General features: G+C 39.0%; 1 protein-coding gene across 5 annotated transcripts in view; it reads right to left on the bottom strand.

Annotated features, from left to right (window-relative positions):
- Positions 1–5,856: 5,856 nt before the first annotated feature.
- The window catches only part of PTPRU (protein tyrosine phosphatase receptor type U), a 385,271-nt gene continuing 372,213 nt past the window's right edge, over positions 5,857–18,914 (bottom strand). For 4 of the 5 annotated variants that reach the window (XM_087939815.1, XM_087939816.1, XM_026702462.2 and 1 more), the window contains 2 exons: positions 15,027–15,112; positions 5,857–14,820 (listed from right to left, as the gene is read on the bottom strand). In XM_087939815.1, the coding sequence (XP_087795941.1) occupies positions 15,050–15,112 (63 nt within the window). In that variant the 3' untranslated portion in view covers positions 5,857–14,820; positions 15,027–15,049. Of the gene's footprint in view, positions 15,113–18,914 lie in introns of all 5 variants that reach the window. The other variant, XM_087939817.1, reaches the window with a different exon arrangement.

Here is an 18,914-nt window from a genome sequence, read left to right as displayed (position 1 = left end):
ATAAAACTGAGCTTCAGTAGATTCATGGCTTCCATAGGGAACAAATTTAATTTTAAATTTAGCACCCAAGACGGAATCTTTTAAAAACTTTTTAAAACTACAGCTCAATCCTATCCATATGTATTGGCAAATATGCCCTATTGATTCCAGCAGAAATTAATGAGCAGCTGCATACATATCTAATAAGAAATAAGCCCCATTGATTTCGGTTAGAAATAATGGCAAGTTATTTGACTCAAGCATTTTTCTTGTTTAAAAAAAAAAAAGATGCATTTTACAAGTTGTTCTTGGAAGCAAACTACAATGAAGTGAATAAGATACAAGTTTTGTGCTACACACTAAGAGCAGTGATTTACTTAACAACAGTGGCAAGAAAAGTGGTAAAATGAGCCAAAATTCACTTTAGAACTAGCTTGATTACCGTAGCAACATAAATTTTGGGCTCAATTGTGGTTCTAAGCGGAGGACTACTGCATTACTTTTTTTTCATCCATCCATAGGTATAGAAAACAAAATTTTATTCCATGTGCTTGGAGCAGAAAATTCTTAAATGATTTGCAGTGCCTCTTGCCTAGCTCGCTAACTAATTTAGAAAAAAAAAAAAACTTTTCCAAAGTGGTCCTAGCAAATTCACAGATCACTGGCCTTAGCTTTAATCAGAAGTAAGCACTACTAATTTTAGTCCCATTGACTCCCGACAAGAAAGCAGGCTATTTTCTGCTTGGATTCAGCTATTTGCTTGCATGATCAGCAACATCAATCAACCTTGATTTGCTAAGGTAGCTAGGCAAAACCAAATCCTTCCCTTAGATGGAACAGATGGTATCCCTGGACAGATACCATCTGTTTCCACCAAGTATCATTAAGGTCAATGTCTTACCACAACATCCAGCAAGAACCAGCTTTTAGCTTCTAGCTCCAACCCATCTCCATTTTTCAACACTAATTGATGTGTCAGCTGTGAGGTTGTAGCCAAACATGCTGACTCATAATCGCTGGGTTCAAAGTCTCATTTGCTCTGGAACGGGATGTCAAACTCATGTCATCATGGCAATGTCATGTGATATATCGGGACCTCCCCGCCCCCGCCCTTTCACCAAACCGGGCTTGGGCCTGGCCAGCACGTGATGCATTTGGCCTGTGTGGGCCAGGAGATTGACAGCCCTGCTCTACAAAGTCTTCAGATTGGAATGTTGTTCAAAAGTGCTTCTTCGTGAGCAGCATTCAGCAAACCTGGGGAATAAAACATAACTCCATCAGCCTCTCTAAAAGGAATGAAGGACCCAATCATTGGCTCCATCTAAAAAATCCTGCCTCTTCATCCAGCTACAGATAGAAAAATACAATTTGCCTCGGGTTGCCATGAGACTTTCAAGACAAACTTGAGGTGTCAAAAGATCAGAGTTCTTTCCAAACCTAATGCATGAAATGCTTCCAGAAACTTCCCTCCTGACTTCCCTACCTTCCTCATATTCATTTTGCTGTTCCTTTCAAAAATGCTTGCAGGTTAAAACTACTTGTTGCTCCATTCATACATTTGGCTTAATGTCATTTTTTTTTTGTTTCATTGATTAGAAGGGATGGATACCAAGATTAATCATATATATATATATATATATATATATATATATATATATATATATATATATATATATATATATATATATTACATTTTTTTTCTCCATCCATTAAGAACAGTGAAAGCTTGTATGATGACCCAGGGTGCGATACAAAATAAACACAGTCACAAAAAACAGGTATAGCCCCTTTTATTCCTTCACTCTGCTTCCAAGCTCCAAATATCCTTGACTGGAGACGGAAAAACTCCCACACAAGCAATTACAAGAAGGAGGAAATGCCATTTAAATTATAAAGGGTAAAAAACAACACAAACCAGGCAAGATAAGGGCTGGAAGATGTACACAGATAACAGAATGCACACTGGGAAGGACGCCAAACTTAGAGAGGAACAATAAACTAGAGATATTTCCACGCTTTGTTTCCAGCACTTGCCCGTACGCATGTCTGTCCTCTTATCCAGTTGTCACAGCTGCAGCCCATGAAGAGGATCAAGGCCCTTTCCTCCCCCAAAGACCATGCCATTTCCTCTCCCTTATCCTCTCCTCCCTGCATGCCCTAGGATGGAGAAGGGATGGGCCTCTGACTGCCCAGCCAGCCTCTGCCCTTCATCAGGCTCCTCTACAACTTCCGGAGCCACACTTCCACTCTCTGTTGGCTGTTCCTCCTCTCCCCCAGAGTGAGTCTTCACCAGGGGCATGATAGCTTGAGTTTTGTATTGGCTAACATATTGCACTGAGAATTTGTTTGGAAGATTTGTTCTTTTTAAAAATCTAATAATCTGGCTGTGTGTGTATGTGTGTGTTTGTTTGTTTAACAACAGATTATAAATGCAAGTGTGAAAGCACTTATTTATGTCACACCTATCATGAAGCTCCCAATAGCAGATGTCACTCTTCTATCCATATCCATGAACAACTTATATCCAATGAACATGGTTAGAGGGGAAGACAATACCATTTCCCCCAGATACCTAGATATGCACACGTTTCCACAAAGGACAACAGGCTCAATTAATGCCTCTATAAACAGAGCTCCGGAGTTTAATTTGCATTATTCTCTTTTTATTATTTATTGGCAACATTTAATTATCACACCCTTCACCAAACGTAATTAAAGATTTTAAACAGCCTGGATGACTCAATTAGAATGTTTTTAAAAAGTTTTATTTTGCTGTGTGCCTCCATTAAATTAAGGTTCAACTTTTAGAGGAAGTCTTTAATATTGCAACACATTAAGCTTACTCTGTGATGAATGAATCACCTCAGGCAAACGTTGGCAAGCTCTCCCACTCAAGTACTCTCATAACCTGTTAAGAATGGCATGTTTAGGTTTTAAATCTGTCCTTATATCTCTATCTCTGTCTTTGTCGTGGTCTTTCAGTAGGCCCAGAGGCACAACCTGAGGCTCTTCGCTTGATTGCATGCGTAAGTGTTGGCTTTGAAAGGATGCATAACAACTCAAGATTGTATCAGAAGAACACTGTAGGAGATGACCCAGTTGAGCCTGAGGGAGGGGGTCAAGTAAGTAATCAGTCATGAGTCCCTTTTGTGCCCACAAGGAATCTAAGTCCAGTCCATCTTTAATTCCTTCTACTCTTATCTCCCGCTAATGTCCCTTGCCTATTAGTAGTTCAGATTCTTGTAGAGAGCTTAAGCTTGCAATAAATCTTCATACCCATTTGAACTGCCTGAATCTTCTGATTTTCCTTGCATTTGTCAAACACTTATATCAGCTTCAAGACAAGATCTTTGAATCATGCAAAATCCATGGCATGGAATTGCAAACTATTTTGAACCATCCAATTTCTTAGAAAACCAGTATGGTTGCAGGCAATCTGAGAAATTGCTTCCAACTGAAGATAAAACTTTATAGGACTAATTTATTTATTTTAACCAGCATAGATGAATGTGCAGGTGCAAACATCCTAAGACTTTGATAGAAGAGAGTATTTGTAGCTCAGGGTTACAAAACTGTGGGGTCCTTGGTGCACTCTAAGCTTAGTGGATTTTTTAAATGTTTCATTACCAAACTAGGTAACATCATCAGTGCACTGGTCAGAAAACCACCAACTCAGAGAGCAACTTGGACCTTGTGTTAACACTTCTTTTGCAGAATAAGGAAATGGTGTTGTATTGCCTCGAGACCATTTCTAGAGCAAAAATGTGGCAAAGTAGTTTTTCGGTTGCTGGTTCTATAGGTCTTCATAAATAAAAAATAATGAAATATATATTTTACTTCTTTTATGCTTTTGAATCCTGTGGGAAGAAGAGCTGGATAATGAATTAAATCTCCTATTATGACATTTTAATGGAATGAATTACAATCAATAACTTTCAGGATGACTTTGCACAATGTATGCTTTTTTCATATACATTTTGTTGAAATGTATTACTCCATCCTGAATTTTTAATGTAGTTTTACTTAGTGCCAAGCTCTCTGCATGATCAAGGAAGCAAGAATAATAACCATTTCAGCGAGGGAGTTTTAATGCAAGAATTAAATAAGGGACAGAATCAAGAAAGAATTAGGAAATTACAGCCATTTTACTGCCAAGGTAATTATCTAGTATCTTTGAACATTTAATTGTAGTGTGTATTTTTAATTGTATTTTTTGAATTGTAAGCTGCCCAGAATGACTGATTGAGATGGGCAGCTATACAAATTGAATGAATGAATGAATGAATGAATGAATGAAAATTTAAATCTCTTTCCTTGATTTTTTACAAACTGACTGACCCTTCCCTTTAAGAGGGAGGCTCCAAATTAAGCTGCTGTCCCTTCCTTAGTTGTTTATGTCTAGTGATTTTTGCAACCTCCACAGTCTCTTGCATCAAACAAAATCCTAGTTATTAGGCAACTTAAGTTAAAATCTTGGCGTTCTAAGATTAAATAGCACAGGATTGACTGATGCTGGTGGCAGTGATGGTTGTGACTAGATGTCATCTAAGGGTGATTTTCATCTTAACTGTGGCTTAGCATAGACCCATTCTTTGTGAACTACCTAAATATTTGTCTCACCATCTGAGATCACCTAGTTAACTGTATCTATGTTGAACAAGAACAAAATTCAGGTATCTCTCAAAGTTCATCTTGTATCTGACAAAGATCATTAGATTCTCACAACTACATAGTGAGTTTTATAGTTAGTATACTCTTAAGTGTTATTTTGGGTTTTTTTGGTCTCCCACAGTTGGCCTATTACAAGTAGTCCTTGACTAACAACCACAATTGAGCCCAAAATTTATGCTGCTTAGTTAATTAAGTGAATTTTGCCCCATTTTACGACCTTTTTTGCCCCAGTTGTTGAGTGAATCACTGCAGTTGGTTAGTTCCTCAGTTGTTAAGTGAACCTGGCTTCCTCATTGACTTTGCTTGTGAGGTTGCAAGAGATGATCACATGACACCAGGGGACTGCAACCATCATAAATATGAGTCAGCTGTAAAGCGTCTGAATTTTGATCACATGCCTATGGGATGCTGCAAAAGTTGTCAAAAATGGCTCTAAATCACATTTTTTTCTGTACTATTGTAACTTCAGACAGTCACTAAATGAACTATTGTAACTCAAGGACTACCTGTATTTGAATTTTTGTAACAAGCTTTCCCATTTTTTTTGTTAAGTAACTTCACCTTAAGTTTTGTTTGAAAAGGCACAGTGTAAATCTCTAAAAGTACATGATATTGGTTATTACAGGATGCAATATAAAATACTCCCTTAAAATAATACCAATAATAATAAAATAGCCGTGGAAAGCAACTATAATATTAATAGCCTTTGTGGAGTGAAAATACTAAGAATGTAACCAAGGGATTATTTTGATGCATCAATATAAACGATAAAAGCTAGAGGATGATAAAATATCAGCTCGGTATTTTCAATTATTCAAAATTCAGGTAAATGTGTGGGAGTTTCCATGGCTTATTCCCCATCTGTGTGAATTTGATACATAGCCCTCCATATAACATATTTAATCCATAACTATTTCCATGGAGTTTCATTGTAACAGCAAAGGATTCGGCAATCCCAAAGATGCTTTTTCAAAAGGCAATTGGACTCTGATTTTCTGAACTTGAACTGAAGAAGCTTCTTGGATGAAAAGTGAAACGTCTTCAAGGACAAACAAAGTCCAGTTGCCTTTTGAAAGAAAAAAAAAAGCACCTTTGGGACAACCATGACTTGGATGGCTGAGAATCTCCACAGACAAAGGATTCGGCACTTTCACAGGAGGTCTTGCCTTAATGTATCATATAGTGGAAGACATTCAAAAGTCATGGTCGTTTCCAAACATGTATTTTATTTTATTTTTCAAACATTGCCTTTAAAGATCAATAAAAGAAAAAGAAAGAAAAACAACATACTGCCCCAGAGATGATGGGAAGGGAAGATTGGCATCTCCTGTGGAACCCTGTTTCCTATTATGGACTTCTCTCTTTTCTTCACCTCTCAAAGTTGGTGGAACAAGCAACTTTGCTCATAAGGCATTTCTAGTGGCTGATGCAGAGCTTGGCCCAAAGTAGGGCGAAAAGACACAAGTCAATGTTAAACCCATCTGCTGCATGGACCTCCTTGCAAGTGTTCATGAAAACCACAGTGAACCAACAACAGACTCCAAAGGATAACATTTTTGGTGGCACTTGTCTTCAGTTGAAAATGCTTTATTTCACCGACTTCTTAATAAAAAGGAAGGGGGAGCACCATGGAATTTGTAATACTGATAAATATGTATACTGTTATTAATATGGATAATGTTTATCTCTATATACAAAAATTTCTGTACACATTTTATAGACAGGATGAGCATTTGGGAGGAAGGTGAAGAGTTGATGCTTTTGAGAGCACTTTGGATTTATTCTTTTAAATGCTTGCCCTTGTTGAGGGAGGGGGGAAAAACACTTTTTGAAAAATTAAATGTCCTGCAAAATGAACCTGTCCTGGAATGTAAATATTTTTGATTTTTGACTTTTTCCTTAACAATGGAAAAAAACATTGAGTTTTCACACTGCAATGGATGAAAGGATACCACTTAGGAAATACAAGGCGTCTGAACGATGATACAGCAACCGATCCATCAAAAATGAAGGCATTTGACATTTATATTCAGACAAAATCAGTTCTGTGTTTTACTCATCCCTGGAAATTCTTTTTTCCCTGCATTTTCACAGGTTACATCAGCCTAACAGAATCACCTGATGGATGAGCTGGTCCCAGCTCCCATTAAATTGATTTCTTTCATCAGTGATCATTTATGAATGAAGCAAATCAACAAGTTACTTAAACAAAGACTCTATCCCATTATTAGTGCATAGTCAATACAAATGGACAATCTTTTATTTCCGTTACATGCCAATTTCACACATATTTTTTTATATTTAGGATCCTATTCCATGTATGCACTGATTTGCAGGGCTTTTTGTAAAAAAAAATCTTCTCAAAATATGTACTTAAATACACGTTTCTTTTCAAAATAGATTTAAAATGTACATTTTCCTTCAAAATACACATTTAAATTTCATAAACAGTGTTGCAACATTTGGTGAAGTGTGATAACTAATAGAAAGCAAAGCTTTGCTCTTTATACAATGGACAGATCAAGTCATTCCATACAGGAATTTGGAAATGTCAATTCCATTAAGATGGAAGAAGAAGAGGTCAGAAAATCTTAAAACATTGTGGCCATGATTAGTTGTTCTCTTAAGATGGAAACACAACTGGATTCTTTAGCTGTATATCTGTTGCCATGTTGTTCCTTCCTCAGGAAATAAATCTACTCGATAATGCTGCTTTTACTTATTTATCCACATAACATAAATGGTGGAGCACCATTCCTATGTGCACCCATTATTCCAGGGGTCTCCAATAAGACTTGTGGACTTCAATTCCTAGAATTCCCCAGGAAGGCCACAGGTTTTAAAATTGCAAGATTGGAGACCCCTGTGTTATTCTCTAGGGCAGGTGTGTTAAGTTGGAAATTTGCAAATTTGCAAACAAATGGGACTTTTCTCCATTTGATACTATAACATCTGGATCACAGTGCATCTTCAAATCATTTTAGTCAAAGATCATCACCTAAGCAGTCCCTTTTCCTGTGCATGTACGGTAACACTTTTGACAACTGCCTGTACAATCCTTCCTTCAATCCTTTAATGGTCTTTGAAACCATACATTCTTGAGAAATCTCATAGGAGCCCTGGTAGCGCAGTGGTTAGAATGCAGTACTGCAGGCAAATATTTGCCTTCAAACTGCCCACAGTATAGAATTCGATCCCAATGGGGTCAAGGTTGATCCAGCCAACCATGCTTCCGAGGTTGATAAAATGAGGACTCAGATTGTTTGGGGGCAATATGCTGACCTTGTAAACTGCACAGGGAGTGCTGTAAAACACTAAGGAAGGGTATGTAAGTCTAAGTGTTACTATTATTGCTATATCTCCCAGGATATTTCTTCCCAAATCTGCTTCCTTGTCATTCAGTCTCATTGGCAGTAATGCTGATCTGTGTTTTGTAAGGTAACCATTCATAGAATTGTCAATATCTTTTATAGTCTGCCATTTGGCGTTTATTATTTGGGAGGCATCTAAGCACAGCATAAGTCCCTTTTTTTCCCTCTTGATCTCTCATCTTGTTTTGTTTTGTTTTCCCTTCAGGCTAAATGAAGGCAATTCTTTCAAGCATTCTTCACAGGACTTTTTAAAACACGCCTTCACTCTGGTGAACATCATCTCCATTTGGTCAATGCTTATCTAAAAAACTGTTGGCCGGGGTCTGCATTATTTATCTGGTTATTTCCAAATCCCAAACTCTCTCATCTCTTGTACTCTGGACAGTTTCCAAAGAGGAAAACTCTTATTTCTTCTGCTTTGTGACTACATTTCACTCTACCTTCTTATACACACCTATCATTTTCAGCTAAGGGATTGGCATTCTAATAGGAACACTTAAATCTTTGAAATATATTTTCCCCCTAAAGTGCAAGAAAACTTGAGCAGAATGGATGATCCATACAGAATGCATACATGCATGCAGGCGGCAGCTGCTTCCTTAAAAGAGGTATTTTCCTGATAATAGCTGAAGAAACAAGAATGGTTCTTACAAAGTGGTATCACCCTTATTCTTTAAAACAAACCGTGTGCTTCCCTTTTAGAACTATTCCCTCCTCTATGCAGAATTGTCTTGTTTCAAGGCAATAGGTCAAACAAATATATCCATAGACCCATCTCATTCCCAGTCAATCTTACTTGACTAAATTTGGTGACATCCATCAGGAAAACTTTCTAATGGAATTAGCAACCGGACCATAAATAATTCCTTTGTGGATGTGTCACTTTGCCATTTAGGAAAATGCAGCAGAGGATGTGGGAACATATCTTGCCATCATGGGCTGTGCTGGCTGGGGATAATGGGGAATGATGTCCAATAATGCATAAAAGAGAAAACCACAAATTCCTCAATCTTTTATACCGGAACCTATAGAAGAGTTTTGATTTAAATAGCTAAAGACTTTTCCTATCTTCATCCCATCAGCCTCTCCAAGGTAAAAGAGGGGTGTGTAGAAAAGATGAATTTGAGGACTGGAATATTCTCCCCGAGATTTTAAGTTAAGCCACAGGGGAAGAAATGACTCATTTAGAAGCTCTTACGGTCTGTACTTTTGAGTCAGAAAATCTAAGCTCTGGTAACACCTCTCAAAATAGCAGCTCAGGTGATGCGATAATGAAAGCAACAGATTCTATGCTCAAAAACCGATGTCTTACCCATAAAATAATGTCGGTTTTTCTGAATATGAGCAGTAACATAAAAAGGAGCTTGTAAAATATACTCACAAGTGAAATGAGCGCCTCCCTTTCTGTGTTGGACCATACCCCGTTTGTAAAGTTAAGTACTTCTATAGTGTAGGTCAGTTCTTGCACAACAGAGAAGTTGATTGTTAGACTATTTAGTTCAGGGTCTCCAAGCTTGGTAATTTTTAAGACTTATGGACTTCAACATTTGCATTCTTTTGAACTGCTAGGTAGGTAGGAGCTGGGGCAAGTAACAAGAGCTCACCCTGTTGTGTGGCACTCTCGTGTTGAACCCAAGCTGTCAGCTTTCCAGCTGACAAATTCAGCGTCTTTAACTGCTGAGCCAACACACCCCTCTATATAATCTAGCCTAAAACAAATATATATGGGCCTTTTCCAGAGCCTTGCTTTGATGCCCTCCCATCAGCTCTACTGGTTGGAAGATTTCATGGGTCCTTATTTGAAGAGACTTTGCCCTTGTGGATTCAAGAAGGAAGAACTCTCACCCATGACCTCATTCAGGATGCTTTTTAATGATGTTCTCTGATCGCCCCAATCTCTTCCAAATATGAGATCCACACTGATAAATTTTATGCTTATTATTTTTTAAGTGATGCTAACCACATACTTGCATTTCAGATGGCCAAATATCTTCACCAAGGTGCAAAACTGTGCAAAACTTTCAGTTAGATATGTTGTTTTGTAGTCCTGTTGTTTCTTCCCCTTTCCTAATAATGAATTGTTATGTCAAACTATATTATGTTATTGTAAAAGATGGTCAAAGATTGTATTAAAGATTTGAACTTAAAAAAAATTCTCATGGAATCAGAGAAATAATCATTTCCAACTGACAATTTTCAGAGGCATTGAAACTACAGCTCCCAGGACAATCAGCAGTCAGAATTCTAGGCGCTGTAATGCCAACATAACTGAAGGTTGCAAAACTGGGGAATCTTCTGCTCAAAACTGTCTGGCTGTAGCAAAATTGTAAAAGAGGATGTGAAATAGTCTTTCCAAATATAACCATTCTTCAAGTGGTCTCCCTTGCTCTATCATCTACAAATAGATACATATCTTGAAAATAAGCACCAGGTTATTCAGCTTCAATCAATCTGAAAACAACACCTTGCTTTCTAATAAAATTTATATACATATAAAAACCCCTCACCTTGTTTTCCTTGACAGAATATGATACACGAGAATTGCATCAGAACCTGCCTCTTCAAACCTTTTAAAGGTATTAGCTTTAGCATCAACCCCACCAAAAAGAGGGTTTGTCTAATTAGAAGTACAGCCCATTACAGCGGTTCCACGGTATTCAGTGTTAATTGGTTCTGCGAGGTGGGACAGGTACTAAAAAGTACAAGTGCCAAACAAGTCAGGTGACTTACCACATGAACTTTGTTTTGGTTGGGAAAAACTTTCTGCCTATCCTTTTACCCATGTCAGTGACCTTCCCAGCATGGCTGACTTCCTGCCCAGTCTCTGTAGCCATCCTCCTTTTCCTTTTGCAGTGTGCTGAATACCAAAGAAACTACAAGTACCGGGACATTTGTGGCACAGTGGTTATAGTGCAGTCCTGCAGGCTACTTCTGCCGATCACCGGCTGCCAGTAATTTGGCAAATTGAATCTCACCAGGCTCAAGGTTGACTCAGCCTTCCATCCTTCCAAGGTGGGTAAAATGAGGATCCAGATTGTTGGGGGCAATAGGCTGACTATGTAAACCGCTTAGAGAGGGCTGCAAAGCACAGTGAAGCAGTATATAAGTCTAAGTGCCAGTGCCATTTTTGCATCAAAATGCATCGAGTTAATCAAGGAGAGAAGCAACCTAGAACTTAGGAGAAATTTCCTGACAGTGAGAACAATGAATCAGTGGAACAACTTGCCTCCAGAAGTTGTGGATGCTCAAACACTGGAGATTTTTAAGAAGAGATTGAACAACCAGTTGTCTGAAATAGTATAGGGTTTCCTGCCTAAGGAGGGGGGTTGGACTAGAAGACCTCCAAGGTCCCTTCCATCTCTGTTATTCTGTTCTGTTTGGTTCTGAGTACCAACCTTGATGAGTTTTGAAGCAGTTGCATACCAGGGTATCACTATATTGAGAAATTCCCAAGGGTTCACTTAGAGGGGAAACTTCTAAGCCAATGTTTCTCAACCTTGGCAACTTTAAGGTCTTCAACTTCAAAGGTATTTCCAAGTATATCATTTAAAGTTGACCAATCATTAAAGCTAAAACTTCTTTTCTTCTCTTATTTTCGCAATGAAAGAAGTGACTTTCCATAAGCAGAATATTTCTCTGAGCTCCCATATTCTGTATTTATATAAAACTGTATGCCAGGCTTAGCCTTTTTAACGCGCTAGTTGTACAAACTCTGCAAAAGCGCACATGGCATCTGTCTTTGCTTTAAACTCCAGACACCACATGTTGCTAGTCCCGTTAATCAATCTTCATCTTCACATTCACATCCACAGGAGGAAGGAAAAGAAAAAGAACAGCCCTGCTGTTTCAGCCTCAGGTTTCCATCTGTTCTATCTTTCGATAATTCCATTCTGCTCACTTATTTAAATCTGGCACAACTACATGTTATACCTGGGCCTCTGAGGATTGTCTCTTAACTATACTGAACCAATTCCATTCTTACTTTTCCACACTGGCTTCAGGTGATGAAACATATAGCATCTGATAATACTTGACTTACCTACGATTTACATACTTGCCTCTGACCTTGGGATCAGTAACAAAAGACATCACACACAATCATCATCCTCATTGTGCTCGGCTACAAAAATCTAGGACTGTCCTCTCAAACTTGAAGTACTTGGAAAGTAATGGCCTAGGGCTCCTCAGAAGCATCATGTCAGTTAGAAGCAAAATTTAGTTTTTTAATGAATTCTTGCTCCGTCACCTAAGATGTTTCTCAACTTAGCTCTTGAAAAGAACTTTCTGTCCCATCACCCATTTGGGATTACATTTATGAACACTTTATGCTATTATACACATTCCATCTTCCTTCTGAATGTTTCCATACCTCTTATCTCTTTGCCCTACTATATTTAGCTGCTCCTTCTGGAGAGGCATCGTTTCACTTTCCCCAGAATTCACTGTGGAAGAAAAGGCTTTATATCCTCCCCCGCCCCCTCCACTTTCTCCTCCAAAAAAAGGAAGAGATTCCAAAACAGCAGGTGCCACTGATGGTGCCACTGACTCCTTCCATTCTCTCCTTCCCAAAAAGTCCCGAGATGTGACATTTGGGCATTCTGGAGAGGAAAAAAAAATCCAGAAAATACAACCTGGTAGATGCATGAAATAATATAAGCTGCCGTGTCATTCCTAAAAGTATCGGCCTGGGTTTCCATTCATATTGATGCTTCGTTCTCCCCATTTTTTCCCAGAAGGAATGCATCATTTTTATATCTGTTCTGTGAACCAACAGATCTTCTTTCCCTTGGCTAAGTCAATCAATATCCTGACCTAGAAAAATCTTCTTCCTTTACTGCATCTATCAACACAGTAACTAATGCTCTTCGTTGACAAGACTAAAAGTATTTTGAAAAAAACAAACAAACAGATTCATGGCCTGAAATCCAAAGATTTCAGAGGAAGGGGGTCAAAATCACGGGTGCCGCCAGGCACCTGAAGCCCCCCCCTCTCTTTTTTAATGTGTGTTCTATGTCTCTCGTGCACCAAAAAGGAGCAGGGTCTCAATCACTTGAATGTCAACTGCCACTTCAATGCTGTTTACTCCCTCATTATGGCTCCAGATGAAAACCATTCGTTTACATCAGTGTGATGCATTTCATAAAGGATACAAAGGCACATTAACAACTTTGCATTAAAAATAAAAACTTTTGCACATGGATTTTGTCTACATCTTGTTGCCTGAAAACTGGAGGCTTCGGGCTTTTGAAGTGGAATGGCCAAATGTTTTGAACAGGCAGGTCCTCCACATTTGGTAAAAATTTGCTTAGCCTATCTGGAGTGTCTGCGTCTCTTTAAACAAATGAATGGCGCACCTCAATTTTCATGCAGAGCACATCCCCTGCTCTAATGCTATTCTGCATTAAAAACTCCTCTAGTAATTATCTCAACAGATACCTTGCACCAAGAGTGGGAGATGTAGAAATAATCTGTTTAGCTTGGCTGATGGAGCAAAAGAAAGAAATGAGACCCAAGGTCTTTGATTCTTATAAAACCATACCTGCGCACCCTTCATATTCTTATGCTGGCACCTTTCAACACTAACTCCTGTAAGTTCTGACTCCAAGCCAAACTGCACAGATAAAGCTACCTATTCCAAACCCAACCAGCTCACCTTTCCAAAGCATAAACGTCTTCCCACCACATTAGTCATAAGTGCCGAAAACAGCTATCTGTCACTGCGTTTTCATTCCAAAACCGCCACCAACACACACAGGAAAGTCTACACTTGACTCTGAAACAGAAATATCTGGATTAATAAGGACCTTTCCTTTCTCCCTCACGCCCCTTTGCTTAAACATGCTTATGAGCTGATTCTCTTCCGGCTCCCATGCTTGTTGGTGACCTGTGAAGTCTGCTTCCGTGCATGAGCTATCGGGGCAAACCTGTTGAAGGGATTGCACTACTGAGAGTTTCACGGGTTAGGTAGCCCTACTTGGAAAGATGCCTGACAGGGGCTGCAGTCTGCAGGCACCATCATTCTGAAAATTTTCTGACAGGGAGAACAATTAATCAATGGAGTTGTGGGTGCTCCATCACTGGAGGTTTTCAAGCATAGACTGGACAACCGTTTGAGTGGGATGGTATAAGATCTCCTGCCTTCAGCACAGGGTTGGACTAGATTCTATGGTCTAAGTAAGGCTCTTCCAAAGCTTGTTTGGAAGAAAACACTCCAGTGTATGGTTACGGTGGTTATGAACAATATCTGAACACCTTCATTTGAAAGAAAGATACACATGTGCTTTCTTCCTCTTAGATGACTGGGGTTTTGTTCTGTTTTTACAGCAGTTTTCCTGCCACATAGCAATTTATAAACTCTCTTTGGAGGCAGGCACTCATTTGGAGACAAGAAAGAGGTGGCTATAAAGACAGAATGAAAACTGTACAAGTCCAATGAGCATTTGAGTCCCAGGTTGCTTTCCCAAAGAATGACTGCAACTGCAGGCTGATCCTTTTTTTTTTTTTTTTTTTTTGGCCCACAAAGCATCTTAAGCGTTCAGAAGAAAATTCCATTGCTTCTTCCAATCTCCTGTGGCCGTGTTGACAGGGGCTGGATTTTGCTTGTGGTCTGCTGCCTGTAGTGCTCGGTTCTTTCCAGCCGATGAGTCTTAGCATCACAAGGAGACCCACCGGAGATGCCCATTCTGCACACCAGTATCCATATACATAGAAATGAGACGCAGGTATCAAACTCATGGCTGGCATATGCACAACACTGTGTACATGGGTTGAGTTTGTATAGGCTCTGCTCTGCTGGCAACTAGAGGAGCAGGAGGAGGAGGAGGAGGAACAAAAATGAAGGTAGAGAATGAACAACATAGTCCTTGTATCTTGCCTTTTTTTCATTTTTATTCCATTGCATTGCTTTGTTTTCTTTCTCTCTCACTCACTCTAATTCAAAAAAAAAAAGAAGAAAAGTCTGGGTGCAAAATGCAGGTTTGGCCCAAACCCAATACAAACACTTGCCTTTGGGATGCTTGGACAAGATGCTATCTGGTCTCCAGTGAATCCAGATATTCCAGGGCTATGTCATAGCAGAAGTGGTACTGTTCCTTTAAAGGAAAGGGAAAACAAGAGGGTGAGTACATGCAAACTTTATCCTGCTAAAGTTATTGTAGAAAAAGGTGGAAAAGATAGAAAATGGGAGATGACCTTGGAAACTGAATGAAATGGGGAGCACAAATATGATTTAAGCTCAGGAAAAGAAGGGAATATTAAAAAGAAACTTGAACTGGCTTATCTTTAGTTCTCTATGGTATAAGAGTTAATATTCATCCTTGTGGCCAACAGAAGAATGTTGGCTTCGGTGCTACTGCTGAAATGGCGGTTGGAGTTCTAGTCTTGTCATGGGACAATGTTAACATGTGCAGAGGACTCTTCTCATTAAGAATATTGGGGAGAGCCAGGTTATTTGGGATCATGGGGGAGGAATGGCTTTGATGTGAGACTCTGGCTTGGAATACCCTTCTAGTGGAAGCCATATGGGCTTGGAATACCCTTCTAGTGGAAGCCATATGGGCTTGGAATACCATTCCGGTGGAAGCCACAGGCTTGGAATAACCTTCCGGTGGAAGTCACAGGCTTGGAATACCCTTCCAGTGGAAGCCACGGGCTTGGAATAACCTTCTAGTGGAAGCCATATGGGCTTAGAATACCCTTCCGGTGGAAGCCACGGGCTTGGAATAACCTTCCGGTGGAAGTCACAGGCTTGGAATACCCTTCCAGTGGAAGCCATATGGGCTTGGAATACCCTTCCGGTGGAAGCCACAGGCTTGGAATACCGTTCCAGTATTCCAGCCATATGGGCTTCAAATACCCTTCAGATGGAAGCCAGATCAAGCTGGCATTATTTGACTTTAGTTCCCTGATTTCTGCTCTCCTGCTCTTGGCATATTATCTACAGGTAGTCCTTGACTTACAACCATTCGTTTAGTGACCCTTTGAAGTTACAATGGCACTGAAAAAAATGACTAGTAACTGGTTCTTGCACATACTGTAGAACCATCCCAGCATCTCCATGGTCATGTGATAAACATTTGGGCACTTGACAACTGGCATGTATTTACAATGAATGTAGGATCCCAGGGTCATGTGATCACCATCTGCAACCTTCCCAGCTGGCTTCCAGCAAGCAAAGACAATGGGGGTATTTGGATTCGTTTAGTGACAGTATAATTGACTTAGTTGCAGTGATTCAATTAACAAAAAAAGGATGCAAAATTCAGAATGACTCAATTAGCAACCAGCTTGCTTAACAATGGAAATTTGGGTTCCTATTGTGGTTGTAAATCAATGACTAACTATGTAATCTGATTATGTTTTGTTCTCTACTTCTTGGTTAGCATTGTTTGCTATTTCATATTTTAGCTAACTGCTTGCTACATTTGGTGGCATGGATTGCAACCCACTCCAAGTTCTCTTAGGTAATGAGTTGTTTATAAATGCTTTTAATAAGATAATAACATAAAAAATAAAAAGAGCTACCAGAAAGTGGTCCTGGGAGAAGATTATTTAATCTTGGCTGTGGTCTTAACTTGAAAACCCTGCTTGACCATTAAGGGAAGCAATAATTCAATATTGTACCTGCAGATAGCAGGGTTCCCTTCTCTCACTTGATTAAAATTTAATTCAAATTAAATATATATATTTTTAAAAGGGAGGGTGCTGAAAATTCATGTGAGATTCAACATTATTACATGTCATCTCAGGATGAACTTGCCAATATTTTTCAACAACTACAACCTAACAAAATACGATTGCATAATGACACCAGAGATCTGAAAAATTGGCAACCCCTAAGATAAGCCTTTGGTTGATGCAGGACGTGGCTTTTGGTTTTTGCAGTCCGAAAGGGAGGTGGTTTACTACCTACTTGTCAAAAAGCCTAAATTATATAGGAGCAACCATTTCATGAAAATCCTTTTTAAGTTTAGTTTAAAAAAACAACCAGGGCAGCTGTTTTCAGCTATGGCAACTAAGTTCTGAAAATAATAAGTCCCTGTCTAGGAAGAATTAAGTTATAGCAAAAAGGTTCCAGTGGTAAGGTAATTGTGACAAAGATCTACAGTACAACTGATTAAGTTATTCCCTGTAAATTCTAAAAAATGTTCTATTGCAGAAAGTGATCTAAAGATGCCATGAATCCTTTTATTCAAAATCTAATCACATCTCAGAGTGGGTGGTGGGGGAAGAAAAATAAATAGCTCAAGAAGTACTGCATTATTCTAGTTAGGAAAATATTAAAAAATCATGGTCTTGAACTCTCTGAATTTAAAAGCAAGAATGATTAATCATTGAATTGAATAAACATGGGGATAGTTGTGTTGAGATACTTCTAACCCAGAAGTATGGAAGAAAGACATTCAATGTTCCATAGCATGTTACAAGATAACTCACAATTCACAAACTATTATATGGGTCGGGACACAATTATCTTTTCATTTTCACACTTCTCTGAATTTTGTAATACAGCTCCTATAAAATGCACTCATTTCTCACACCAAGCAAGAGAAAGTATGTTAGGTAAGGCAATATTCAAAACTGGGTAATAATAGGAAGCTTACACTAATATATGCAAACGGATGTAGAAACCAGTTTAATGTAGCAGGTTTATCTTTATGAAAATGAAAAGAATTAGAAACTTGTAGAAACTGAGGTTGGCAGATCTTCTATCTCTAATCTAACCTCAGGCCTTTTATGTCCTATTTTATTCAACAGAATAGTTGTGAGGTTGAAATCAGAGGGTGGGGGGGAGGAAAATACTTATGCTATTCTGACCTACTTGGAGAAAACAACAAAGTATAAATGTAGGCATAAATAATAACCTAATTCCCATTATTCTTTCTCCTCAAAGAAGCTAGAAAAGTATAACAGTATTAGCTACAGTTCTATACACACCCTACCAAGTTGTGTGTGTAGACATGCCTTTGAGGTAATCCGGATTCTTGAATCTTGACTCTGGAAATGGTTTGCCATTGCCTGCTTCCTTGGATGGAGAGAGTGACTGGCCAAAAGTCACACAACTGGCTTTGTGCCTAAACAGGATTAAAAATCTTGGTCTTCCAGTTTGTAATCCGATGCCTTTAATGTCAACCGGTTGAAAAAATATTCCTAGATGTGATTGCTTACTGAGTAATGATCTACAGATTTATTGTATGGCTTCTGCCTACTCCACCAGGTTTAATATAGAAGTTGGAGGGAGAGGAGGGTAAAGGTTTCCCCTGTCCAATCACGTCCAATTCTAGGGGGCAGGCTCATCTCTGTTTCCTAGCCAAGGAAGTAAGCATTGTCTGAAGTTGCTTCCATGGTCATGTGGCCAGCATGACTATACACCAAGGGACATGGAATGCTGTTATCTTCCCACCAAAGTGATACCTATTTATCTACTTGCACTTGCACTTTTTGAACTGCTAGGTTGGCAGAAGATGGGGCAAGAACAGGAGATCACCTCACCATGTAATACTTGAATTTTTCTGGATGGTGAGCCAGTGTCATAACCATTAGGTCATCAAAGGTCCCTTCTATTAAACAATGTTGGAGTTGGGTATTACCTGACTTAGATAGAACAGAGAGTTGGGTGGCACTGAGGATCTGGCCGTTTTCTAGGCATTTAAGTCAGAGTTCTGCTACTATTGATGGTGAGTGGGATCAACAGTTTAATCTTGGGTGTCGGGCAGTTTTATTGGGTTGTTTCATCTGTTTCAATCTTTCAAGCCACCCAGAATCAATCGAATGAGGTAGGTGGCTACAGAAATCATATGTATAATAAAATAAATACAGACACTCCATGTATGCGTACACATGTGGCGGGAGCAGCAGACTTTTGCAAATTCAATTAGTTTGTTGGTAACCTGT

Source organism: Pseudonaja textilis, chromosome 10, assembly GCF_049901715.1.
Source record: "Pseudonaja textilis isolate UNSWEBS1 chromosome 10, rPseTex1.2, whole genome shotgun sequence".
NCBI lineage: Eukaryota > Metazoa > Chordata > Lepidosauria > Squamata > Elapidae > Pseudonaja > Pseudonaja textilis.
Note: the sequence above shows the minus strand (reverse complement) of the source record. Positions and strands in the feature narration are given on the sequence as shown.